Raw genomic sequence first — 27,974 nt, 5'->3', positions numbered from 1 at the left:
GATGTCTGAAACTGACAGAAAATAAAAATTGCAATATTCCTTATTTTCAAAAAATGAATACAAATTAAAGGGAATTAAGGTAATGAAATAAGATATTGATATATCTTCCCTAACTGTTATGAAACGGGTTTGCACTCTTAATTAGTCAATAATAGGATAATTGTCATCAAATCCAAATATACTGTATGTATATAATGGCTTGAAATCACACCACCATTTTTACATTAGACACATTTTCCGCGTTGCACTCTCTGGACCCCGAACTGCATACTGGCCTGCATACAGTGGTGCTTATTTCAGCACCATGGACACATGCACTTTCTGTATAGTGTGAGAGACTTATGAACTTCAAATACTTTCATTACTCTGGCTCATGTACCATTCTACCTTTCAAAAGAAAGTCCAAAGCAAAACAAACACATTTATGAATAAAACGTGGAAACTTCTTAAAAAATAATTTCACTTTCATATATAACAAAAAAAAAACGCGGAAGGGCCATGCTTTGAGCCTCAGCTCTCAGAAGTATATGAATACATGTACCATTTTCAAGGTTTTCTTACCTTGTCTGTGCTGGGTAAAGTCTGAGTTCTGGTAAAAGTGTCTCCTCCGTTAATACTGATCAGCTCAGCATCTACAGGCGGAAACGGTGCGGGGAAAACCACTACGTCACTCTTCAGCGTGTCTGAGCTGAAACACACGTCATACTGCTGAGTAGATTTAGAGTAAGACCAGCTCCCGTCAGGGTGGGTGGTGATCATTGGGGCGCTGTACCTGCTGAAACTGCCGTCTGTCCTGTGGCATCTGACAGCTATTAAACTGATGAGACTCAGCAGAAAGATCACTGACACCGACACGATGGCGATCAGCAGATACAGGTTTAAATCAGAGAAGCTCTCCTCCTTTATGGGCACGTGTCTGAACTGAGTCTGGATGTCAGCTGTGCTTTCAACCACCACCACATCAATAGACACAGTAGCTGACAGGGAGGGTTCTCCGTTATCAGAAACCAACACCACCAAGGGGTGAGTTTTCAGGTCATTGTCACTCATTCTCCTCTTAGTCCTGATTTCTCCGGTGCTGGTTCCGATCCGGAAGAGGTTGTTTCCTTTGGGCTCAGACAGGTGATAAGAAAGCAGCGCATTGTATCCAGAGTCTGCGTCTACAGCCCTGATCTTTGCCACAAAGTATCCCGCTTCAGCAGAATAGGGGATGCTCTCACTGTTAACGGAGCCGTGCTCAGAATAGGGCGCGAGAATTGTTGGATTATTGTCATTTTCATCCAGAATTAAAACGTTCACAGTCACGTTGCTGCTGAGCGGAGGAACACCAGAGTCTGTGGCCTGAACTTTAAACTGAAACGTTTTTAACTCCTCGTAGTTAAACGACTGCAGGCTGACTATATCTCCAGTCTCTGAGTTGATGTTTACCATAGTCGAGAGTGGCAATGAGTTACTGTTACTTTGTAAAAATGAATAGCTCACCTGACCGTTTTGATCGATGTCTGCATCAATTGCTGAAACCTTTTTTAAAACTGCTCCTACTGGACTGTTTTCTTTCACATAGACATTGATTACGTTTTCTGTGAACATAGGTGTATTATCATTCACATCTGAGACGTGCACATTAATAACGCTCGTGCTGGAGAGAGGTGGGCTGCCCTCATCAGTCGCAGTGATGGTGATATTGTACTGAGATGCGCTCTCTCTGTCAAGAGGACCGTCCACCACCAACGAGTAGTACTTCTTATAATTGGACTCCAATTTAAAAGGAACATGATTGGAAATTTTACAGTTCATCATCCCATTTTTACCTCCGTCTTTATCAAATACTGAAACAAGTGCAATGGCGGTGCCAACAGACGCATCCTCCTTCACGGTGTTCAACAGTGAAGTAACTGAAATTTCAGGGGCATTGTCATTGACGTCTAAAACTTCAATCAATAATTTGGCATGTGATGTCATCGGTGAGGAAGCTCCATCAGTGGCTTGTACTCTAATCTCAAAAGCATTATTCTCTTCAAAGTCTATATTATTTTTATTTGTTACAGTCCCAGTTTTTTCATCAATAGCAAACAGGTCAGTTTGTTTACCTCGGCCTACTTCACTGAACGAATATAATACCTGTCCATTTGGGCCTGCATCCAAATCAGTCGCATTTAATGTTATTATCGATGTTCCTATTTTAGCGTTCTCATACATACGGGCTTTATATAGAGTTTGGCTGAATACAGGGGGGTTATCATTAATGTCCAATACATTTACTATTATAGTCATACTGCCAGATTTAGCAGGAGTCCCTCCATCAATGGCAGTCAGTATGAGTCGGATCACAGACTGTTTTTCTCTGTCTAAAACTTTCTGAAGCAGTAATTCGGCGGTAACACTCTCTCCTTTATGTGTAGCGAGAGAGAAGTGTTCATTTTGGCTAAGCTTGTAGCTATTTACAGCATTTTTACCGACATCTGCATCGTGAGCTGGATGCAGAGGGAATTTAGCCCCTACTGCTGTATTCTCACTAATGTTAATTATCTGCGACGTGCTGAGGAATGACGGGGAATTATCATTCACATCTAAAATGATTATTTCAATCCGGTACAGTTTTAAAGGGTTGTTAATAACTGCTTCTACACTGAGCGAACATTTTGGTTCATCGCCGCAGAGTTCCTCTCGATCTAGTCTCTCATTAACGTACAGGACACCAGTCTTTAGGTTTACCTCGAGATATTTTCTCTTTGATCCTGCAACGATCTGAAACATGCGGGACTCCAAATCCTGGACATTGATGTTCAGATCTTTAGCGATATTTCCGACAACAGTCCCCAGATTTACCTCCTCTGAGACGGAGTAAGAGAGCTGCCCAGACACCGCTTCCCAGTAACAATCCAGCAGCACGACCAAGAGACATATCCACACAGAGCTCCTTCTGCTCGGCAAATGCATTATTCCATACATCGAGAAGGAACATGTAGGCAAATCTGGACAATATGTTACAACAAAGAGATCAAGATCAGGAAAGATATATTCCAATAAAAAATGTCGGCATGTCCGCGACCATCAAGACAACCGTTCTTTGTCGTCCGACCTCTCTTTGTAACAAAGCCCACAGAAACATCATCCGCTGAATCTGGGAGGAGCCCTTAGCTACCAAAGAGATCTTCCAAATGTGATGGTCTACAGTGTCCCCGTGTGGACATATATCATGAATACAGCTACATCAAACACGACATTTGTAGAAAAAACTATACACTCTTACTTCTTAAACATGAAGGAATTGCGAAAATAAAAAGGTCAAATAATAAATTAGAACGTTAAGCCACTGATTACTGAAACTAATATTGTTTTACTAAAGGGTTCTTTATTATACAGCCTTTTTTGCCTTTTTCTTTTTTTTAAATTAACTGAAATTCTAATGAAATGCCTTACATTTGTTGTGGTAAATACAGAAATGCACTGACTTTTTCAAACTGTAGAGCAAAGCGACTGCAAATATGAAATAGAAAGTTTTCTTGAAGCGAAATTACGAAACATGTTACATATTGTTCAACAGTTATTGCCAAAGACGTGTAAATACATTTTAAAACATTGTTGACTTCAACACGGTTTGTTTTGTTCAGCACCACGGATAGCGACCCACAAAAAGAATGAGAATCTGCAGCCAAACAACACCTGAAATTCAAAACCTATCAACAAATTACAAGCAAGCTACATTCTACAATATCAAACTATAACTTTTTTACTTGATATTAATTCACTTTTAATTTAAAACAAAGGATAGTCTGTGTAAAGGTTTCTTGACGTTACCTAGCATCTCTCTTTAAAAAATAACGTAGGCTAAATAAATCTGCACTAACTAATTCTCTGCATAGAAAAAGCGCAGCAACGAGTACTTAATGTTTTTAATCTCTTACCTTGTCTGTGTTAGGTAAAGTCTGAGTTCTGGTAAAAGTGTCTCCTCCGTTAATACTGATCAGCTCAGCATCGACAGGCGGAAACGGTGCGGGGAAAACCACTACGTCACTCTTCAGCGTGTCTGAGCTGAAACACACGTCATACTGCTGAGTAGATTTAGAGTAAGACCAGCTCCCGTCAGGGTGGGTGGTGATCATTGGGGCGCTGTACCTGCTGAAACTGCCGTCTGTCCTGTGGCATCTGACAGCTATTAAACTGATGAGACTCAGCAGAAAGATCACGGACACCGACACGATGGCGATCAGCAGATACAGGCTTAAATCAGAGAAGCTCTCCTCCTTTATGGGCACGTGTCTGAACTGAGTCTGGATGTCAGCTGTGCTTTCAACCACCACCACATCAATAGACACAGTAGCTGACAGGGAGGGTTCTCCGTTATCAGAAACCAACACCACCAAGGGGTGAGTTTTCAGGTCATTGTCACTCATTCTCCTCTTAGTCCTGATTTCTCCGGTGCTGGTTCCGATCCGGAAGAGGTTGTTTCCTTTGGGCTCAGACAGGTGATAAGAAAGCAGCGCATTGTATCCAGAGTCTGCGTCTACAGCCCTGATCTTTGCCACAAAGTATCCCGCTTCAGCAGAATAGGGGATGCTCTCACTGTTAACGGAGCCGTGCTCAGAATAGGGCGCGAGAATTGTTGGATTATTGTCATTTTCATCCAGGATTAAAACGTTCACAGTCACGTTGCTGCTGAGCGGAGGAACACCAGAGTCTGTGGCCTGAACTTTAAACTGAAACGTTTTTAACTCCTCGTAGTTAAAAGACTGCAGGCTGACTATATCTCCAGTCTCTGAGTTGATGTTTACCATTGTAGATAACGGCAATGAGTTACTGTTACTTTCTACAATTGAGTAGCTTACCTGGGCATTTTGATCAATGTCTGCATCAAATGCAGATACTGTTTTTAGAACGGCTCCAACAGGACTGTTCTCTTTTAAATATACATGAACTAAAGTGTCTGAAAAACGAGGCGAGTTGTCATTGACATCAGAAATATAAACGGTAAGATCACTGGTGCTCGTGAGAGCAGGGATTCCATCATCTGTAGCTGTGATCGTGACATTATAATGTGATGCACTCTCTCTGTCTAGTTGTCCATCTACTACCAAAGAGTAATAGTTTTTGTAATTTGTTTCCAATTTAAAGGGGCTGTCATTTTTAATGTTACAATGAACTGCTCCATTTTTGCCTCCATCTCTGTCCAGGACTGACACAAGTGCAACAGCAGTGCCTATTTTTGCATCCTCTTTCACTCTGTTAATTAATGATGTTACAGATATGTCAGGAGTATTGTCATTTAAATCCACCACCTCTATTAGTACTTTGCATTGTGCTGCCATTGGAGGATAGCCTTTGTCACTAGCTTGCACGCGGATTTCAAAAGCCATGTGCTCTTCAAAGTCAATCTTTCCCTTAACTGTTATTAATCCTGTGAGCTCATCAATTTGAAATAGTTCCAAGACATGATCCTGATCTTTGCTGCTCAGTGAATATGAAATCTCCCCATTTGGTCCTGCATCTGAATCTGTTGCTGTTACTGTTATTATTGATGTACCGAGCGGTACATTTTCATTAATACTTGTTTTATACAATATTTTTGTAAATATTGGGACGTTGTCATTAACGTCTAAGACATGTATTATTATCTGTGATGTTCCGGATTTCGGAGGTGTCCCTCCGTCTACAGCAGTCAATGTGAGTTTAATTACAGGCTGCTTCTCTCGGTCTAAAGGTTTCTGGAGGACTAGCTCAGCAGACACACTCTCTCCTTTGTTCAGCGATAATGAAAAATGGTCATTTTGATTTAGCTTGTATGTACTAATGCCATTTTTGCCTACATCGGCATCATAGGCCGACAGCACAAGGAATTTAGTCCCAGGTAGTGTGCTTTCGGCTATTTCAATACTTTGCGAATTAGCACTGAAAGACGGATAATTGTCATTCACATCTAGAATATTTATTTCTAAACGATAAAGCTTCAATGGAGCATTTATCACAGCCTCTACGCTCACTGTGCATTTCGTCGCCTTCGCACACAGTTCCTCTCTGTCTATTCTATCATTGACAAAGAGAACACCAGTCTTTAGGTTTACCTCGAAGATTTTTCTCTTAGATCCGGTAACAATCTGAAACATACGAGACTCCAGGTCCTCGATACTGAGGTTTAGATCCTTGGCTACATTTCCTACAGAAGTCCCCGGATTCACCTCTTCTGATATGGAGTAGGAGAGCTGCCCGGACACTGCTTCCCAGTAACAATCTAGCAGCACAAATAACACGTATGCCACCACAGGACTCCTGTTAATTGAAGACATAATCCAATCCGACGTGAAACCAACATAGAAACAAGTCTAATGGATGTCGAGTATTGACCGAAACTGTATTCCTTTTTCGTCTTTACTGTCCAAAATGCAGATTATGTCCCAGCCTTCTCTCTGTGCTTCTGCGTCCCTTTGTGTCAAAGCCCAACAAGACATCATCACGCTCTTAATGTGGGAGGGGCCTGGTAATCTGAATAAAATCGTTTGTGTTATGGTCTACAGTGCCCCCGTATGGTCTTGTGGAGTAACTACATTACAAACCAGGAGAAAATCAGTATAACATCATACAAAGCATCTCTATTTAATGTTCGGCACAAAAATGACCAATTTTAAAACGAACAGAAAGTCAGGAAATAGCAGGTTGCTTTCTTTGAAAACGAATTTACCTGTCGTATTATCTGGTAATATGCAACGTTTTATGTATTTCAAAATGAGGGTCATCTCATCTTTTTGTGATTGGCATGTATATGCCTTTGACTGAAATCAATATACCGGGAATGCTATGGCGTACGTAATGACCGAAAATCTCAAAGGGTCTTTGTTGATATACTTAAAACTAAACACCATAAAAGCAAACTTAAACAATTGACAGAAAAACAAGGAGTGCACCACCACCTATTAATGAACTATGAACGAAATAAAGCAAGCCAACACTGCGAACTAATCGGCGATCAAATGTATGATGCATACTTTGTTCCCAAAACATAACATTCATTGTCAAAGAAGAGCAGATGAACGTGATACTTGGCAACTGCGTGAAAAAAAGTTAATCTTCTTATCGGGTCACTATTGCATTTAAACAGAAAAGACCGGCTTACACGTTGTAGAAGATGACAGATAAACAACGTCACCCTTTTCAAAGTATTTAGAAGGAGTAAATGGACGAAATCAGTTTTCACACCAACAAGTGTGCATAAACATACAGAAAGATACAAATACAGAAGGAAGGGAAAAAAAACAACGAACTAGCCTTCTAAATACATGAATAGCAAACAAGACCAGCGTTTTTTTAAACTCACTATGTTGTCTTAATTTGTGGCATTATAAGCGTGGTACTCTTACCTTGTCTGTGCTGGGTAAAGTCTGAGTTCTGGTAAAAGTGTCTCCTCCGTTAATACTGATCAGCTCAGCATCTACAGGCGGAAACTGTGCGGGGAAAACCACCACGTCACTCTTCAGCGTGTCTGAGCTGAAACACACGTCATACTGCTGAGTAGACTTAGAGTAAGACCAGCTCCCGTCAGGGTGGGTGGTGATCATTGGGGCGCTGTACCTGCTGAAACTGCCGTCTGTCCTGTGGCATCTGACAGCTATTAAACTGATGAGACTCAGCAGAAAGATCACTGACACCGACACGATGGCGATCAGCAGATACAGGTTTAAATCAGAGAAGCTCTCCTCCTTTATGGGCACGTGTCTGAACTGAGTCTGGATGTCAGCTGTGCTTTCAACCACCACCACATCAATAGACACAGTAGCTGACAGGGAGGGTTCTCCGTTATCAGAAACCAACACCACCAAGGGGTGAGTTTTCAGGTCATTGTCACTCATTCTCCTCTTAGTCCTGATTTCTCCGGTGCTGGTTCCGATCCGGAAGAGGTTGTTTCCTTTGGGCTCAGACAGGTGATAAGAAAGCAGCGCATTGTATCCAGAGTCTGCGTCTACAGCCCTGATCTTTGCCACAAAGTATCCCGCTTCAGCAGAATAGGGGATGCTCTCACTGTTAACGGAGCCGTGCTCAGAATAGGGCGCCAGAATTGTTGGATTATTGTCATTTTCATCCAGGATTAAAACGTTCACAGTCACGTTGCTGCTGAGCGGAGGAACACCAGAGTCTGTGGCCTGAACTTTAAACTGAAACGTTTTTAACTCCTCGTAGTTAAAAGACTGCAGGCTGACTATATCTCCAGTATCTGAGTTGATGTTTACTATTGTAGACAGCGGTACTGAGTTACTGTTACTTTGTAAAAAAGAATAGCTAACCTGACCGTTTTGACTGATATCGACATCAACTGCAGTCACCGTTTTAATAACTGCTCCTACTGGACTGTTCTCTTTCACATAAACATTAATCAGTGGCTCTGAGAAGCGAGGCGGGTTATCATTAACGTCAGAAACATGAACTGTCACTATGTTGGTGCTGGAGAGAGGTGGAGTCCCTTCATCAGTTGCGACGATGACGACATTGTACGCGGCCATCTTTTCTCTGTCAAGTGGACCATCAACTACTAACGAATAATAGTTTTTATAATTTGTGTCCAATTTGAAGGGGCTCTCATTCAGAATGACCGCTTTTACTACACCGTTTTTTCCACCATCTTTGTCCAGTACAGAGACAAGTGCTATAGCAGTACCAACTTCTGTGTCCTCCTTCACTGTGTTTAATAGTGACGTCACAGTGATCTCAGGAGCGTTGTCATTTAGGTCCACCACTTCTACCAGCACCTTACAATGAGCCGACATCGGAGGCTGGCCTTTGTCACTAGCCTGTGCATGAATCTCAAACGCAGGATGTTCTTCATAGTCGATCTTACCTTTGATTAAAATTGCACCCGTTTTAGAATCAATGTCAAATACCTCTATAACATGATCCTGGCCTCTACTTCTCAATGAATATTCTATTTCAGCATTTAATCCCTCATCTGCGTCTGTTGCATTCAGAATTATAACAGTTTTGCCTACTGCTAAATTCTCAGAAATCCGTGCCTTGTATAAAGAACTGCTGAAAACCGGAGCGTTGTCGTTGATGTCTAAAACATTGATAATGATCTGAGACGTTCCTGATTTAGGTGGATTTCCTCCGTCGACTGCTGTCACTGTGAGTCTTACAGTGCGTTGCTTTTCTCGGTCTAAAGCTTTCTGAAGCACAAGCTCGGCAGACACAGCCTCTCCGCCTTTGTGAATCTCTAAAGAAAAATAATCATTTGGACTTATCTTGTATGTACTAACACTATTCTTACCAACATCGAGATCCGATGCCCCTATAAATCCAAATTTCCCTCCTTGCACAGTACTTTCAGCAATGTTAAGAGACTGCAAATTCTCAGGGAAATATGGTGCATTATCGTTTATATCGACTATATTTACCTCCAAACGGTAAAGCTTTAGTGGATTGTTGATTACGGCCTCTACATCGACAGTACATTTTGTAGCCTTCGCACACAGCTCCTCGCGGTCGATTCTTTCATTGACATATAGAACACCAGTTTTCAGATTTACGTCGAAATATTTTCTATTTGATCCGCTTACAGTCTGAAACATACGTGCTTCCAAGTCGTGAACATTAAGGTTTAGATCTTTAGCAAGATTTCCCACAGATGTCCCCTGGTTTACCTCCTCTAATACAGAGTAAGAGAGCTGTCCAAATACCGCTTCCCAGCAACAATCCAAAATAACGACTATAAAAATCCCCAAAGTGCTCCGTAAAGTCCGCGTCGACATATTTGTATCCAACGTGAACAGCGAATATGGATTCTAGTCTCAAAAATTCAGGATTAAAGCAAAGTGCCAGAATCCAGTTTCGTCTCTTTTAGGGAGTAAATGATGGCCACGCAATCCATTCTTCCACTGCGCCCTTTGTAACAAAGCCCCGAGAAACATCAGCATGCTCTGAATCTGGGAGGAGCCTGAAGCAACCAAGATGAACATCAAAATGTGATGGTCTACAATGTCCTCGTGTGGTCGTTTGAAATAACTACATTTACCACTAAAAACAGATAAATCACCAACATTCTTCTGAACTTTCAAGTCAACCTACAGCTAACAAGAAGTCACACATCACAGTAGACCAAAAACTGTCTAATGCCGATATTTACTTATTTACAGATTTGTGTTAGAACAAAAACGTGCAAATACAATAATAAAAATAAACAATAATGCATTTGTTCATATCTCTTTAAGTCTATGAATTAAACTTATACGTCACGTATCAAGAGACAGATTATTGTAAGAAAACTCCAGTGAATATACCCTCCAGACCGCACACACCACATTGTGGCGCTTATTCCAGCACCATGGACAACGACATAAACATACTGCAACGCTCTCGGAAGAATTAATGAGAGGCTTACTCGTCAATATTACCATTACTTAAGTGTATGTAAGGATACACATTTGAAAACACATATACATAAACAGAAAGTTATCACAAAGTAATTTCCTTTTCATACATAAGAAAAATGAACAAGGCAGGACATTTTCTCAGACGCAGCCCTAAAAAACTAGCACTGAAACGTGTTGCTTTTTCATACTTTTCTTACCTTGTCTGTGCTGGGTAAAGTCTGAGTTCTGGTAAAAGTGTCTCCTCCGTTAATACTGATCAGCTCAGCATCTACAGGCGGAAACGGTGCGGGGAAAACCACTACGTCACTCTTCAGCGTGTCTGAGCTGAAACACACGTCATACTGCTGAGTAGATTTAGAGTAAGACCAGCTCCCGTCAGGGTGGGTGGTGATCATTGGGGCGCTGTACCTGCTGAAACTGCCGTCTGTCCTGTGGCATCTGACAGCTATTAAACTGATGAGACTCAGCAGAAAGATCACTGACACCGACACGATGGCGATCAGCAGATACAGGTTTAAATCAGAGAAGCTCTCCTCCTTTATGGGCACGTGTCTGAACTGAGTCTGGATGTCAGCTGTGCTTTCAACCACCACCACATCAATAGACACAGTAGCTGACAGGGAGGGTTCTCCGTTATCAGAAACCAACACCACCAAGGGGTGAGTTTTCAGGTCATTGTCACTCATTCTCCTCTTAGTCCTGATTTCTCCGGTGCTGGTTCCGATCCGGAAGAGGTTGTTTCCTTTGGGCTCAGACAGGTGATAAGAAAGCAGCGCATTGTATCCAGAGTCTGCGTCTACAGCCCTGATCTTTGCCACAAAGTATCCCGCTTCAGCAGAATAGGGGATGCTCTCACTGTTAACGGAGCCGTGCTCAGAATAGGGCGCGAGAATTGTTGGATTATTGTCATTTTCATCCAGGATTAAAACGTTCACAGTCACGTTGCTGCTGAGCGGAGGAACACCAGAGTCTGTGGCCTGAACTTTAAACTGAAACGTTTTTAACTCCTCATAGTTAAACGACTGCAGGTTGACTATATCTCCAGTCTCTGAGTTGATGTTTACCATAGTCGAGAGTGGCAATGAGTTACTGTTACTTTGTAAAAATGAATAGCTCACCTGACCGTTTTGATCGATGTCTGCATCAACTGCTGAAACCTTTTTTAAAACTGCTCCTACTGGACTGTTTTCTTTCACATAGACATTGATTATGTTTTCTGTGAACATAGGTGTATTATCATTCACATCTGAAACGTGCACGTTAATAACGCTCGTGCTGGAGAGAGGTGGGCTGCCCTCATCAGTCGCAGTGATGGTGATATTGTACTGAGATGCGCTCTCTCTGTCAAGAGGACCGTCCACCACCAACGAGTAGTAATTCTTATAATTGGACTCCAATTTAAAAGGAACATGATTGGAAATTTTACAGTTCATCATCCCATTTTTACCTCCGTCTTTATCAAATACTGAAACAAGTGCAATGGCGGTGCCAACAGACGCATCCTCCTTCACGGTGTTCAACAGTGAAGTAACTGAAATTTCAGGGGCATTGTCATTGACGTCTAAAACTTCAATCAATAGTTTGGCATTTGAGGTGAGAGGAGATGAAGCTCCATCACTGGCTTGTACTCTAATCTCAAAAGCATTATTCTCTTCAAAATCTATATTATTTTTATTTGTTACAGTCCCAGTTTTTTCATCTATAGCAAACAGGTCAGTTTGTTTACCTCGGCCTCCTGCACTGAAGGTATAAAACACCTGTCCATTTGGGCCTGCATCCAAATCAGTCGCATTTAATGTTATTATCGATGTGCCTATCTTGGCATTCTCATACATACGGGCTTTATAGAGTGTTTGGCTGAATACAGGATGATTATCATTACTGTCCAATACATTAATTATAATTACCATAGTGCCAGATTTAGCAGGAGTCCCTCCATCAATAGCAGTCAGTATGAGTCGGATCACAGACTGTTTTTCTCTGTCTAACACTTTCTGTAGCAGTAATTCGGGAGTTACGCTCTCTCCTTTATGTGTAGCGAGAGAGAAGTGGTCATTTTGGCTAAGCTTGTAGCTATTTACAGTATTTTTACCGACATCTGCATCGTGAGCTGGATGCAGAGGGAATTTAGCCCCTGCTGCCGTACTCTCTGTAATGTTCATTAATTGAGATGTGCTGAGGAATGACGGGGAATTATCATTTACATCTAAAATGATTATTTCAATCCGGTACAGTTTTAAAGGGTTGTTAATAACTGCTTCTACACTGAGCGAACATTTTGGTTCATCGCCGCAGAGTTCCTCTCGATCTAGTCTCTCATTAACGTACAGGACACCAGTCTTTAGGTTTACCTCGAGATATTTTCTCTTTGATCCTGCAACGATCTGAAACATGCGGGACTCCAAATCCTGGACATTGATGTTCAGATCTTTAGCGATATTTCCGACAACAGTCCCCAGATTTACCTCCTCTGAGACGGAGTAAGAGAGCTGCCCAGACACCGCTTCCCAGTAACAATCCAGCAGCACGACCAAGAGACATATCCACACAGAGCTCCTTCTGCTCGGCAAATGCATTATTCCATACATCGAGAAAATACATAGAAAGATTCGGCCAATAACATCACTCAAATCAAGAAACTAAGCAGAATAACCAAATACACGAAATGAGTTTTCGGCATATTTACACTACAATAAGAGTATGGTCGTCGCACCGTTCTCTTATGCCCTCGAAGTCTCTTTGTTTCAATCACCCGAGCTGTATCATCTTCATTTGAAAGGGAGGAGCCCCGATCCACCAAAGAGAAAGTCCAAATGTGATGGTCTACAATGTCCCCATGTGGACACTTGCACGAACTACATTCAACATAACCCATTACAACTTTAGTAAGACGCTTGCATCCTGACTTTCCCCTTGATCATGTAGCTAAGCCATTCCATATCTCAAGGAAGAGTCAGCAAAACTGCCTATATGATTACACGTCCTTTAAATTTAAAGTGTATACCTTTTTTGTATTTTTTTTATAATTTGAACTATTTTAGACACTCGTTTAATACTTGACGAGTTAGCTGTTGAGGTTACAGAAGTTCTGTTTATGTTCGAGGAAGATATTTTAGTTTAGTAAGTACACAAACAAAAACCCACTTTGCACACCACTTTTCTCTTTTCGACTAATGGCATATTCACACTGAATTTGCTGATAAATTATGTAATATATTATGTAGAAAAATTATATTGCCAAGTATATACACATTATATAAACTTAATTTCTAGGAGACAGGGTTGCAATTATTCTCATTAATAAGCGAATTTGTTTTCTTTTGTCCTGTGGTTTAGAAACAAAATAGGGCTGGGCGATACGGAGAAAATCAGATATCACGATATTCTTGACAAAATACCTCGATATGGATATTGCAGCGATATTCTAGGGTTGACAATTGGTGCTTTAACAAAGTATCTTCACACTTAGATTTTAGATAAATATTCATCAGTAATGTGGACATAATGTTTAAGTGGGGAAAAGGCAAATAATAGAACAGCTAGAACAGTCTGGTAAGTTCAGAAAAGTATATCACTTTACTCTAATGCAGACTTTAAAACCAGTAAAAGACAACACTTATGTCATCTCACGATATTACGATATCCAAAATCTAAGACGATATCTAGTCTCATATCACAATATCGATATATTGTCGATATCTTGCCCAGCACTAAAACAAAACAAGATCTGAAACGTGCGTTCAGCACCACTGATAACAAACCAAACCTGCAGCAAGTAATGGTTGAGATCAGAAGTCCCACATTTAAGACAGGCTTTCATAAACATACTCAATAGAATATGTATACAGTAAATCAATCTGAATGCCCAAGTAGCTTTTATTGTGTAATAACCTACGGACTTAGTGACATGGCACATCATTATTTGGAAAGTATTTTTAAGTGAAACTGCATCAACTCCAACACAATTCTCGACATAACTGTAGTAAAACAACATGTCTAATTACGCAAAGCCATTTTGTTCTTACCTTGTCTGTGCTGGGTAAAGTCTGAGTTCTGGTAAAAGTGTCTCCTCCGTTAATACTGATCAGCTCAGCATCTACAGGCGGAAACGGTGCGGGGAAAACCACTACGTCACTCTTCAGCGTGTCTGAGCTGAAACACACGTCATACTGCTGAGTAGACTTAGAGTAAGACCAGCTCCCGTCAGGGTGGGTGGTGATCATTGGGGCGCTGTACCTGCTGAAACTGCCGTCTGTCCTGTGGCATCTGACAGCTATTAAACTGATGAGACTCAGCAGAAAGATCACTGACACCGACACGATGGCGATCAGCAGATACAGGTTTAAATCAGAGAAGCTCTCCTCCTTTATGGGCACGTGTCTGAACTGAGTCTGGATGTCAGCTGTGCTTTCCAACCACCATCACACAATAGAACCAGTAGCTGACAGGGAGGGTTCTCCGTTATCAGAAACCAACACACCCACAAAGGGGTGAGTTTTCAGGTCATTGTCACTCATTCTCCTCTTAGTCCTGATTTCTCCGGTGCTGGTTCCGATCCGGAAGAGGTTGTTTCCTTTGGGCTCAGACAGGTGATAAGAAAGCAGCGCATTGTATCCAGAGTCTGCGTCTACAGCCCTGATCTTTGCCACAAAGTATCCCGCTTCAGCAGAATAGGGGATGCTCTCACTGTTAACGGAGCCGTGCTCAGAATAGGGCGCGAGAATTGTTGGATTATTGTCATTTTCATCCAGGATTAAAACGTTCACAGTCACGTTGCTGCTGAGCGGAGGAACACCAGAGTCTGTGGCCTGAACTTTAAACTGAAACGTTTTTAACTCCTCATAGTTAAACGACTGCAGGTTGACTATATCTCCAGTCTCTGAGTTGATGTTTACCATAGTCGAGAGTGGCAATGAGTTACTGTTACTTTGTAAAAATGAATAGCTCACCTGACCGTTTTGATCGATGTCTGCATCAACTGCTGAAACCTTTTTAAAACTGCTCCTACTGGACTGTTTTCTTTCACATAGACATTGATTATGTTTTCTGTGAACATAGGTGTATTATCATTCACATCTGAAACGTGCACGTTAATAACGCTCGTGCTGGAGAGAGGTGGGCGGCCCTCATCATCAGTCGCAGTGATGGTGATATTGTACTGAGATGCGCTCTCTCTGTCAAGAGGACCGTCCACCACCAACGAGTAGTAATTCTTATAATTGGACTCCAATTTAAAAGGAACATGATTGGAAATTTTACAGTTCATCATCCCATTTTTACCTCCGTCTTTATCAAATACTGAAACAAGTGCAATGGCGGTGCCAACAGACGCATCCTCCTTCACGGTGTTCAACAGTGAAGTAACTGAAATTTCAGGGGCATTGTCATTGACGTCTAAAACTTCAATCAATAGTTTGGCATGTGATGTCATCGGAAAAACTGCCCCATCACTGGCTTGTACTCTAATCTCAAAAGCATTATTCTCTTCAAAGTCTATATTATTTTTATTTGTTACAGTCCCAGTTTTTTCATCAATAGCAAACAGATCAGTTTGTTTACCTCGGCCTACTTCACTGAACGAATATAATACCTGTCCATTTGGGCCTGCATCCAAATCAGTCGCATTTAATGTTATTATCGATGTTCCTATCTTAGCGTTCTCATACATACGGGCTTTATAGAGTGTTTGGCTGAATACAGGGGGGTTATCATTAATGTCCAATACATTTACTATTATAGTCATACTGCCAGATTTAGCAGGAGTCCCTCCATCAATGGCAGTCAGTATGAGTCGGATCACAGACTGTTTTTCTCTGTCTAAAACTTTCTGAAGCAGTAATTCGGCGGTAACAGTCTCTCCTTTATGTGTAGCGAGAGAGAAGTGTTCATTTTGGCTAAGCTTGTAGCTATTTACAGTATTTTTACCGACATCTGCATCGTTAGCTTGTTGCAAGGGGAATTTAGCCCCTACTGCTGTATTCTCAGTTATGTTAATTATCTGCGACGTGCTGAGGAATGACGGGGAATTATCATTCACATCTAAAATTATTATTTCAATCCGGTACAGTTTTAAAGGGTTGTTAATAACTGCTTCTACACTGAGCGAACATTTTGGTTCATCGCCGCAGAGTTCCTCTCGATCTATTCTCTCATTAACGTACAGGACACCAGTCTTTAGGTTTACCTCGAGATATTTTCTCTTTGATCCTGCAACGATCTGAAACAAGCGGGACTCCAAATCCTGGACATTGATGTTCAGATCTTTAGCGATATTTCCGACAACAGTCCCCAGATTTACCACCTCTGAGACGGAGTAAGAGAGCTGCCCAGACACCGCTTCCCAGTAACAATCCAGCAGCACGACCAAGAGACATATCCACACAGAGCTCCTTCTGCTCGGCAAATGCATTATTCCATACATCGAGAAGGAACATGTAGGCAAATCTGGACAATATGTTACAACAAAGAGATCAAGATCAGGAAAGATATATTCCAATAAAAAATGTCGGCATGTCCGCGACCATCAAGACAACCGTTCTTTGTCGTCCGACCTCTCTTTGTAACAAAGCCCACAGAAACATCATCCGCTGAATCTGGGAGGAGCCCTTAGCTACCAAAGAGATCTTCCAAATGTGATGGTCTACAGTGTCCCCGTGTGGACATATATCATGAATACAGCTACATCAAACACATTCGAAGAAACTATACACTCTTACTTTTCCTTAAACATGAAGGAACTGCGAAAATAAAAAGGTCAAATAATAAACTAGAACGTTAAGCCACTGATTACTGAAACTAATATTGTTTTACTAAAGGGTTCTTTATTATACAGCCTTTTTTTCTTTTTTTTTTAATTGACTGAAATTCTAATGAAATAACTTGAGGCAGTGACATTGTTTTATTTGTTGTGGTAAATACAGAAATGCACTGACTTTTTAAAACTGTAGAGTAAAGCGCCTGCAAATTTTAAATAGAAAGTTTTCTTGAAGATACATTATGGAACATTTTACATATTGTTCAACAGTTATTGCCGAACACATGTGTAAATATATTTAAAAACATTGTGGACTTCAACACGGTTTGGTTTATAAAGTGGAGTTCAGCACCACGGATAGCGACCCACAAAAAGAATGAGAATCTGTAGCCAAACAACACCTGAAATTCAAAACCCATCAACAAATGACAAGCAAGCTACATTCTACAATATCAAACTACAAACTACTATTGTTTTTACTTGATGTTAATTCCCTTTTTCATTAAACAGGATAGTCTGTGTAAAGGTCATGACGGTTTCTTGACGCTACCTAGCACCTAAATAAAACTGCACTATATCGTAACTAATTCTCTACATAGAAAAAGCGCAGCAACGAGTACTTAATGTTTTTAATCTCTTACCTTGTCCGTACTGGGTAAAGTCTGAGTTCTGGTAAAAGTGTCTCCTCCGTTTATACTGATCAGCTCAGCATCTACAGGCGGAAACGGTGCGGGGAAAACCACTACGTCACTCTTCAGCGTGTCTGAGCTGAAACACACGTCATACTGCTGAGTAGATTTAGAGTAAGACCAGCTCCCGTCAGGGTGGGTGGTGATCATTGGGGCGCTGTACCTGCTGAAACTGCCGTCTGTCCTGTGGCATCTGACAGCTATTAAACTGATGAGACTCAGCAGAAAGATCACTGACACCGACACGATGGCGATCAGCAGATACAGGTTTAAATCAGAGAAGCTCTCCTCCTTTATGGGCACGTGTCTGAACTGAGTCTGGATGTCAGCTGTGCTTTCAACCACCACCACATCAATAGACACAGTAGCTGACAGGGAGGGTTCTCCGTTATCAGAAACCAACACCACCAAGGGGTGAGTTTTCAGGTCATTGTCACTCATTCTCCTCTTAGTCCTGATTTCTCCGGTGCTGGTTCCGATCCGGAAGAGGTTGTTTCCTTTGGGCTCAGACAGGTGATAAGAAAGCAGCGCATTGTATCCAGAGTCTGCGTCTACAGCCCTGATCTTTGCCACAAAGTATCCCGCTTCAGCAGAATAGGGGATGCTCTCACTGTTAACGGAGCCGTGCTCAGAGTAGGGCGCGAGAATTGTTGGATTATTGTCATTTTCATCCAGAATTAAAACGTTCACAGTCACGTTGCTGCTGAGCGGAGGAACACCAGAGTCTGTGGCCTGAACTTTAAACTGAAACGTTTTTAACTCCTCGTAGTTAAACGACTGCAGGCTGACTATATCTCCAGTCTCTGAGTTGATGTTTATCATTGTAGATAATGGGCTACTGCTTTCTTTAAAAAAAGAATAGCTCACCTGACTGTTCTGGTCAATGTCAGAATCAGTGGCAGTCACTGTTTTAATAGTTTCTCCCACTGGACTGTTTTCCTTTACGAATACATTAATTAGGGGCTCTGGGAACAGAGGTGCGTTATCATTTACATCAGAAACGTGTATTGATAGTACACTCGTGCCGGAGAGGGAAGGTGTTCCCTCATCAGTGGCGACTATGGTGACATTGTAGTTAGAGACACTCTCTCTGTCCAAGGGCCCGTCCACTAACAACGAATAATAATTTTTGTAGTTTGTTTCGAGTTTGAGAGGAACCTCATTTTCAATTTGAATTTTTACATCACCGTTTTTGCCACCATCCTTATCGAGGACTGACACTAGAGCAACTACGGTGCCTACATTAGCGTCCTCTTTCACTGTGGTATGTAGTGACGTCACAGTGATCTCCGGAGCATTATCATTCACGTCCACGACTTCTACCAGCACTTTACAGTGAGCAGACATCGGAGGCTGCCCTTTATCACTAGCCTCTACACGTATCTCAAAAGCCTTTTTTTCTTCAAAGTCTATATTGCCTTTTACCTTAATGACACCCGTTTGACTTTCAATTTCAAAGATATTAAGTACGTGATCTTGATCTTTGCTTCTCAGTGAATACACAATTTCACTGTTCAGGCCCTCATCTGCATCGGTGGCGTTCACAGCGATTACTATTGTGCCCAGTGGCGTATTTTCGGGAATTTTTGTCTTGCACAACGTTTTGCTAAATATCGGAATGTTATCGTTAATGTCTAGAACATTGACAACGAGCTGTGAGGTGCCTGATTTCGGAGGACTCCCTCCATCTACAGCAGTTAGTGTCACGGTGATCACAGGCTGCTTCTCTCGGTCTAAAGCTTTCTGCAGCACTAACTCAGCAGACACGCTGTCGCCTGCTTTGTGCACTGCCAAAGAGAAATGCTCATTTTGGCTTATTTTGTAAGTACTGACTGCGTTTCTCCCCACATCTGCATCAGTTGCTTCAGATAATGCGAATTTCACTCCTGGTAAAGTACTCTCTGCGATGTACAAATGTTGCAATTTGGTCGTAAACAATGGGGCATTGTCATTTACATCTAAAATGTCTACGTCAATACGGTAAAGCTTTAAAGGGTTATTTATGACGGCTTCTACACTTACTGAACATTTAAGTTCATCTGTGCAAAGCTCCTCTCTGTCTATTCTCTCACTGACATACAGAACACCAGTCTTTAGATTTACCTCGAAGAATTTTCTCTTTGATGCAGTAACAATTTGAAAGATACGGGATTCCAAGTCCTGTGAATTAAGGTTCAGGTCCTTAGCGATATTTCCAACAGGAGTCCCCGGGTTTACCTCCTCTGAGACGGAATAGGAGAGCTGCCCAGACACCGTTTCCCAGTAACAATCCAGTAGAAAGAACCATAGATATATCCTGAAAAAGCTCCATCTACCAGGCGAAGACATATTTCTGTCCAGTATGAACAAAACCTGAATATGACTTCCAGTCAGGGTCAGAAGTTGCAGGTAGTAACCTATGGAAAAGATCAACCGAGGTGAGCTTTGAATATAATCTGATAATTCTGTGTTTGTTTCACCGTTCTCCCTCTAACAAAGAATGAAGAAATGTCCCAATCGCCTGAAAAAGGGAGGGGCCTCGTTGTATCAGAGAGTACCGCTGTCTCTGATGGATCAACAGTGGCGCCACGTGGTGAAATAGACAACATGCAGAGAGCAGTGAACACAGCCACGTCACTCCATAAAATATAGATACATATATGTGCTGCTGAATAGCCTAAATCAAATTAAATCTCAAAATTGCGTTTCAGCACCATGGACAGCACACAATGGCTTTGTATATAAAGCCTCTGCTTGTCCTGATGTGTGTGACTGTGTCAGAACTCCTTCATATATAGTCTGTTCACACACACATCTTTTTAAATATGGCATCAATTTACTAAATATTTGTACAAATAATTATTTCAGTCATAACAAACATTTTCAAAACTGGCAAAAAATTGTAGAAATAAATTATACATTTTCTTATTGTATTTCGGTGTAATTTAGTGTTCCTCCCCATTTCAAAAGAGACAGTAGTCATGAGTTTATGGACATTCCCTTGTCTGTAATCCCAGGATTAAGCCTGGGGTTCAGAAATTCTTGTCCTATTTCCAGGAAACATGATTTGATTTGAAAATATTAATAACCATCACACACTGAGCTGCAGTCATCCGCTAACCCAAAAATGCAATAATAATAATAGCTCACAAAAGATGACCTGTGCGCTCAATTTTCCTAATGTAATGCAATTAAAAATGGTATGTACAATACAAGGACATTGAACGAATGTACATGTAGGACACACACGCACACACACGCACACACACACACACACACACTTGGAGGTCACTGTTTATACTGCACCGACCTTACAGGTCTTTAGTCTGGATTAATTTTCTAATAAAATCAAAGAGAATGTATCTTTATTGTACCAGGGATTCTGCTTTGTGTGACCTTGTTTTGTAATCTTCAGATGTGAGCAAGCCATTTAAATGTTTATTAAAACCCCTTTACTAGTACCAATCACAACCTTCCAAGAAATAATGAACAGCTACAGTAGTTTCTACATTTACAGTCCCCAAGCAAACATAGTACTGCATTGCCCTCACACAGTTTGTGAATGATATCAGAGGCTGTAGTTCTGAATCCACACTGATTGTGTCATGGAGACATAAAAGATGCTGAACACACATCACCTCCTCTTCCAATGCCAAATACAGCTCCTCTGGGAAGCATCTGCAGAGTGGTCAATTAATCCATTAATAGCTCTGTATGCACGAATGTAGAAAAAGTATATAATAATAATATGCAAACACATACACACAGAAGCAGATACACATGTGCAGTTTTCATTGATAAAGTTTTAGTTGATTACATTAACCATGTCCTCATGAAGACAGTATTTCAGTTTTTATATATGAACTCTGTATGCATTAATAAAAGTCACATTTCCTGAGAATATGATAATTTAATTTGCTGAATAATTAATTGTAAATAAATGGTGGTTAAGAAAACACACAGTTTACTCCCTAAAGACAGGGAGCTGTGCATAATAAATCTAGTAGTTGGATGCATGTGTGCCTTTTAACCTGCTTCTCTGTCTGTGGTGTACCTATCACGTGATGAAGTTAAAAGGAGAAACAGTATGCAGTGTGATTAAAGGGGCAGAGTGAGCAGTAGGTGAAAGGAGGGGGTGGCATGGGCGGAAGCAGTCGGCAGCAGTGTTACACGTGTTTACTGCATTATTAAAGGGCTGCCACCACATATAGTTACCAAATTATCTTCTATATCTCCTCCATACTAACAATTTTATGATAGTCCTTCGCATAACCATCAGCTGTGTGTGTGCTTATCAGTAAGTGTGTGTTATAAGGGTGTGTACTGTACTGTTCATCCGTGTGTGAGTTGATGGGGGAAGGGTGCTATCTGAACATGCTCCAAGGCGAGTCTCTCCCCCCCTTTCTTCTCTCCTTCTGCACAGCTCTCTTGTCTCCATAGCAACGCCATCTCAGGCACAGACATGATGCATGTGTGCACAAACCAACACACACACCCTCACTAATGCAGAAGCCTATGGGTTTATTTTTTTTCCAAAGGCACTGAATAGTATAAAAAGTAATTCACTGGACTTCCTACTCACTTCTAGATTTTTATCTAAACAGTTCACTTTCACGTAGCCCTTCTAATCTCACTGAATGAATCGGATAACACTGTGACAGGCGCAGAACACACACACACACACACACACACACACACACACACACACACACACACACACACACACACACACACACACACCTCTCAAACCCCACTTGTATGCATGACACACTAGGCTGTCCGCAGTTGCTGTTGGGCTGCTCATGCATTGATAATGTAGCACTGCAGTTGCATATTCAGTATGACAGATTCACTTTAACAGCAGTGCTCACTTCTCTTTCCACCCCCACAGCCCCACAGAGAGCCTGACCTTTGCAGTCAGCCATGCCCAACCCACATTACCCTCTCTGGGCCAAGACTCTGGGGACCACCCCCACTCCTGCAGTGTGCACACTACATCCTGCTTCATGTGATGAGAAACTGATGTCATTGTACTATTTTTGTGTGGAGTAGAACTCATCACGGCACAAGGGGGCAACCTACTCCTTGCGCACGTTTCCTGCTTTACTCAGTACCAACCCTCCCGTACTATATCATGCTTCTTGTTCAGATCTATTTATTTTATGCTTTTTCTTTGTGTGCTGAAGTGTCTAATTGATTAGGTTCTAATTATCTGGTGATTCTCTGATAAACAGCGCTGATATGACTCATGCATCACTTTATTTTAGAAACAGTGCCACACCCAATTGCAGTGCTGTAATGCCTTATATTCTCTGATAAAGCAGAGGTGTATGGAGATAAAGAGGTAACAAGACTCGCTTAATGTAATAGAAACAGGACATAAGAAGTGATATTGCAGAAGAGGAACTCAAATGAAGTGGGGAGGAAGGCAAATTGCACTTGGGAAGATAAAGATGTCTAAAAATAGACAGGGATATACTTGCTTTTCATGAGGGGGTATGTTCTAAATTTGGAGATATACCTCCCTAGCTACCATATGAAACATTAAAAAAATAGTTTTTGGGGGATTTTGTATTGTAAATCATGATCCATAGCTGTGCACAGACACAATGAGTACCTTATATAATACACCTAGAAGGTTAGACTCTTATTTGTATGGACACATAGAGCTACACATGAAAAGTTACACAAAGGTATGACCCATAATATAATCTGTTATGGATAGATAGGGAGAGAGGTGAAGGGAAGATACATCACTTAGTATTTAATCCAACTAGCACTTAATCATTTATTTCTAAATCTGCACTTGCCTCCACTGGTTTCTGGAGTAAGTAGGACAGGGGCGGGTCCAGGGAAACATGAGCCGGTACACAATGAAAACCAGGACACAGCAATATGGAGCATGCCCAAATGCAGACGTGCACATACCCTTGAGATAAAACTAGAGGCACACCAAAACAGTGTTCACTCATTTGGAAAGGTTGGCACAATGCCCAAAAATCACATAATTAGTTACTCTACTGTAAAACAACAGGCAGGAGAAACAGCTTGCTATTGTTGCCGAAGTGATTGTTCTATTTGATGTTGTCATTAGCTGTCATTGTCCAATCAGGGAGATAGGACAGTATACTTTAGATTTTAACTCAGTACACCTATATTGCTAATACATTTTATTTTCAGTACTTTGTGGTGTTTTAGGCTATCCATCTATGCACCAACGCTAACCATTGCTTAATTTAGATATAAAAACATTGATAAATTGTGTCAGTTTACAGATGATCTGTAGTGTAAAGGGCCCTCTGTTCATAAAAGCCAAAATATCCTCAGCATAATGAAGCCTTGCATACAGATTTCAACAGAGACAGGGTGTGTTATTGCACCTGTAACGGTGAATTCACAATAATTCGTAGTAAGCTTCTATACAGCATTAATCAGTGTCTTTGTGTGGAGTTTAACTGCAGGAAGTAATCGTCAGGGTTTGTGTGATTTGCATGTGTTTTTGTGTTTAAGAGTCGTGTGACAGCGAAATATTGAACTGGTCAGAGAGACAAAAAAAGAGAAACAGTGTGTTTGTTAACATGTTAAAAAAAACATCTAATCCAGCAAACAGGGTGTGAAAGCAGAGGCACAGGGGTTTATATTGCAATGACAGATCATTAATCAAAACTGTAAATAAAACAGGATGCACAACAAGCTTTGATAAAAGCAAATGTAGCTTGGAAATCTGATTGGTCAGCTAGAATCAATGTGACTGTAATGGACACTCTGATTGGCTCAACACTGTGCCTAGAGACAACGGCAGTGTCTGATAGATCTCTGCTTTCACAGGGTGCACCCATAATAGATTCACTATCTCCCCTCTTGTATCCATGGTGATGCAGATGCAGCCCCTGTCTGTGCCCCTCCCTGCACCCCCCTCCTCCGCACCCCTCTTTATGAGCACTCAGTACATATGCCAAGGACAGGGCATTTCTTTTTCACTAACCACAACCATACAAACAAAAAAATATGAGTTATATTAGATTGAAATGTTTATATATATTTTCCACATTGTGCACATTTACCCATTTTATACAAGCCTTTAATGTGATAGAGGACACACACCCTCCATGTACCCTCGCTTTCTCTCCTATTCTCATTTATCTGTTTCCCACTCACACACAGAAACCGCCTGAACCAAACATTTTTGGTGGGATTAAGAATAAATCTATCTTTATAGTCAGGCCTGGCTAACCTAGATTTGTCAATCAAACAGTTCACTGGGGAAGAGGGCATGGACTGTTTGGCTTTAATCAGAATGTAAAATGGGACAAGACCCACTATCCATGGATCAATACTGACACAGAACTTCAATAACAATACCAGTCAATAGACTGCCACATACAGAGTGGTCACATGCTAAATAATTGAATGTATGGACACACAGACACACATAAGGCACAAAAGAAGTGGCATGTCATTTCCACTTTTTGCCACCAGGGGGAGCTTTTTCACCCTTTTCTTTGTTCTCTAAAGCAGTTTCCACAAGCACAGCCAGACACAAACTGATGTCAGAGGCATGCAATGCTATAAAGCCTTATATTAGATTAGCACGCTCACCCACTCCAAAAAGTGTATCAGTGTTACAGATACACTAGCAGCCTTGGTGTCTGCCACACATTTTCTCTGCCTGCGGAAATTAAAATGTCAACTCTCCCAGATAGGAAAGGAGATGTGGATGTATCAAACAATACCTGCACATTCCCATCCAGCCTGATATATATCAAAACGAAGAGGGACAGACAGAGATATAATTTCCTCAGCCACCATTAAAGATTATGCAGAATATGCTGTATCCTTTATAGAGCACTTGCATATATAGTTTACATTATTTGCATGCGTAGGGCAATTGCATATTGGCAAATGTAAAGCACAGATTATCCACACTTTGGTGTCTCATTTACATTTTCCGTGCATCAGCAAATTCTACCTGTATTTATCAATTTAGCACTATGTAATGCCTATTTTTAGTTTCTTATCAGTCATGCAGTACTGAATATGCAGAAGGCAGTGCTGCAGGAGCAGGCCTGATGCACGGGTGCTTGGCCCATTTCTTTAAAAAAAGGTCTGAATAATAAAGGAGAGTGCTGGCCTGCAGAGAATCTGATGGTTGAAACAGCTGAAATTGTTGCTCTGCTTTCCACATAAAAATGAAGATAACTATTTATAAAATAATGACTTGCCTATATCATTTCAGCTTCAGCTCTGTTGCTGCCAGTCTCCAAGAATAGCAAACACCATCGTCCACTCTCATCAGCATCAAAACTTAAACAGCTACATGGACATTGTCCTGGTATGTGTAGCAACAGAAGCTTATCATAATGTGGTGAAGATGTTAAGTGCACCGTGTGTGTGTGTGCATGTGTGTGCGTGTGTATAGAGAGAAAGGTAGAGGTAGTATACGATTCAATTGCCAGTTTCTCAGGAACACCTGACTAAAACTAATACACACTGATGCAACATACCTGCAATGACTCCTGCCTCTATGATGGTTATAATGTTCAGCTTTGGTGAAACTATTTTAGAGAGGTGTTGCTTGATCTTAAAGGTCTTTTGGGTGCTGTAGTTTGTGATGCTGTTGAACTGTATTGCGATATTCTGATGTATTTCTAATATTTTGTTAACCTTATTTGGTTTTGAAGTAAACATTAAACACCTCTCGATATAATGCAATACAATACACCAGCACCTCAAACTACAGCTTCCAAAAGATGATTAAGTTAAAATAAACACCCTTCTCACATATTTTCTGGAATATATTGACACTGACAATAAATATATATTGAATGAATCTAGGAGGCGACAGAATTAAAAAAAATTAATTAGGGTTAATAATCACCTCCAATCAGGCCAAAGCAAAGGATCAACAGTAACATAGAAATAGGAAAAAAAAAAAGCAGCCTGGACATTAGTCTGGAATTTACGGGTGAGGGGCATCCCAGCCAACTTCCTGTGCTGTTGCCTTTTCAAAGCTACTCTTCAAGGCATCATTAAGATGATTCCACCTAATCCCATTACAGGAGCAACATAGTAGAATTATTACTTTACACACTTTGCAGAAGCCTTAATCCAGGGCAACTGGGGATTCTGACAGCAGTGGCAGAATGGAAAGAAGGCTTTGACAAGAAGTTCCTATTTAAAACACCTGAAGGAACACGGATAATCTTTTGTGATTTCAAGCATTTGGTATGACGAATAATTACTTTCCATACAGTACATGTTGATCTAATATTCTGGTTTCACAAAGGCAATGTTTACTGCAGGATTACATTACATTGTGCATGTATTTCTATTTTACTGGTCACTGTGTTATTCTTTTCTTATTCTTCATACATTGGATATCTTTGCTCCATAAGAAGCAACATGAGCACAGTTTACTACTTTAGTTTTCAGTTAGAGGACAAAGCAAAGTGAATCAGGATTAAGATGAACATTAGGGAGTAAACAAGGGCTTAGGGAGCAATTATACTCCAGTCTTATTGCATAGACCCCGCTTACAGTAGTCTGTAAACAAGCAGACCAAACTCCTTGTTATTTTGGTATCATGTTTTTAACGCCTTTGTTGTCTCCGCTCAGTTTTGCTCTTCTACTCACATTAAGCAGATTCTGACTTCATTCATTATCTGTAATGTGATGCATAGATTATCTAACCCAGTGTCTACTGTGGACGATTTTGTTTTGGTGTACATGAAATATTTAGTTTTTCTATTCGATGTATCATATAATCTGCTGTTAAACCCTGCTGATATCTAAACCTTCAGACTAAACATGTGATGTGACACACTGACAGCGAAGCACTGAGAGCTGGGCTATAGGTTAAAAGCTACATGAGATGAGAGACACAAACTCAGAAGGCACACAACTGATTACAAATACATCATAATGTCATGTCCCCATAATGATCCATACAATGAAATTATGCATTTAATTGGGCATTTGTTATATCTGCAATTACCCTGACAGTGTGAAGTGTGACACTTTGAATAGCTAATCAGTCTTTGAATGACCAAAACCACTGTTAAAATGCAGGAAAAGGCAGAATCTCAATGCAAGCAATTTTACATATATCATCTTTGAAAAACTGTAACAAGAAAGTAGGCAATAAAAACAATTCTCCTGCATCTGAACATTTATGTTATTTTTAGCTCCAGATTATGCACT

At 40.9% G+C, this 27,974-nt stretch overlaps 5 protein-coding genes and 1 pseudogene across 10 annotated transcripts in view; all 6 read right to left on the bottom strand.

Moving 5' to 3' along the window:
• The window catches only part of LOC120567189 (protocadherin alpha-C2-like), a 153,391-nt gene that overhangs the window by 81,527 nt on the left and 43,890 nt on the right, over nucleotides 1-27,974 (bottom strand). Inside the window, exon 1 of one of the 6 annotated variants that reach the window (XM_039814063.1) lies at nucleotides 17,748-20,234. The exons of the other annotated variants lie outside the window; for them this stretch is intronic. Within the exon in view, the coding sequence (XP_039669997.1) occupies nucleotides 17,748-20,123 (2,376 nt within the window). The 5' untranslated portion in view covers nucleotides 20,124-20,234. Of the gene's footprint in view, nucleotides 1-17,747; nucleotides 20,235-27,974 lie in introns of those variants that run through there. 6 annotated transcript variants of the gene reach the window in all.
• LOC120567224 (protocadherin alpha-10-like) lies at nucleotides 532-3,312 on the bottom strand. Its single transcript, XM_039814138.1, has one exon. The coding sequence runs from the start codon at nucleotides 2,950-2,952 to the stop codon at nucleotides 547-549; it is 2,406 nt and encodes an 801-aa protein (XP_039670072.1). The 5' UTR covers nucleotides 2,953-3,312; the 3' UTR covers nucleotides 532-546.
• LOC120567231 (protocadherin alpha-8-like) lies at nucleotides 3,830-6,623 on the bottom strand. Its single transcript, XM_039814143.1, has one exon. The coding sequence runs from the start codon at nucleotides 6,282-6,284 to the stop codon at nucleotides 3,897-3,899; it is 2,388 nt and encodes a 795-aa protein (XP_039670077.1). The 5' UTR covers nucleotides 6,285-6,623; the 3' UTR covers nucleotides 3,830-3,896.
• LOC120567228 (protocadherin alpha-4-like) lies at nucleotides 7,222-10,039 on the bottom strand. Its single transcript, XM_039814141.1, has one exon. It carries the CDS (start codon nucleotides 9,729-9,731, stop codon nucleotides 7,332-7,334), a length of 2,400 nt encoding a protein of 799 aa, XP_039670075.1. The 5' UTR covers nucleotides 9,732-10,039; the 3' UTR covers nucleotides 7,222-7,331.
• On the bottom strand, nucleotides 10,520-13,307 carry LOC120567223 (protocadherin alpha-10-like). Its single transcript, XM_039814137.1, has one exon. The coding sequence runs from the start codon at nucleotides 12,938-12,940 to the stop codon at nucleotides 10,535-10,537; it is 2,406 nt and encodes an 801-aa protein (XP_039670071.1). The 5' UTR covers nucleotides 12,941-13,307; the 3' UTR covers nucleotides 10,520-10,534.
• LOC120567206 lies at nucleotides 14,268-17,022 on the bottom strand (annotated as a pseudogene).

Source organism: Perca fluviatilis, chromosome 10, assembly GCF_010015445.1.
Source record: "Perca fluviatilis chromosome 10, GENO_Pfluv_1.0, whole genome shotgun sequence".
Lineage (NCBI taxonomy): Eukaryota > Metazoa > Chordata > Actinopteri > Perciformes > Percidae > Perca > Perca fluviatilis.
Note: the sequence above shows the minus strand (reverse complement) of the source record. Positions and strands in the feature narration are given on the sequence as shown.

Excerpts from the sequence above, each read along its gene's own strand:
- LOC120567224 (XM_039814138.1), bottom strand. The coding sequence starts at position 2,952 with ATGTATGGAATAATGCATTTGCCGAGCAGAAGGAGCTCTGTGTGGATA.
- LOC120567231 (XM_039814143.1), bottom strand. The coding sequence starts at position 6,284 with ATGTCTTCAATTAACAGGAGTCCTGTGGTGGCATACGTGTTATTTGTG.
- LOC120567228 (XM_039814141.1), bottom strand. The coding sequence starts at position 9,731 with ATGTCGACGCGGACTTTACGGAGCACTTTGGGGATTTTTATAGTCGTT.
- LOC120567223 (XM_039814137.1), bottom strand. The coding sequence starts at position 12,940 with ATGTATGGAATAATGCATTTGCCGAGCAGAAGGAGCTCTGTGTGGATA.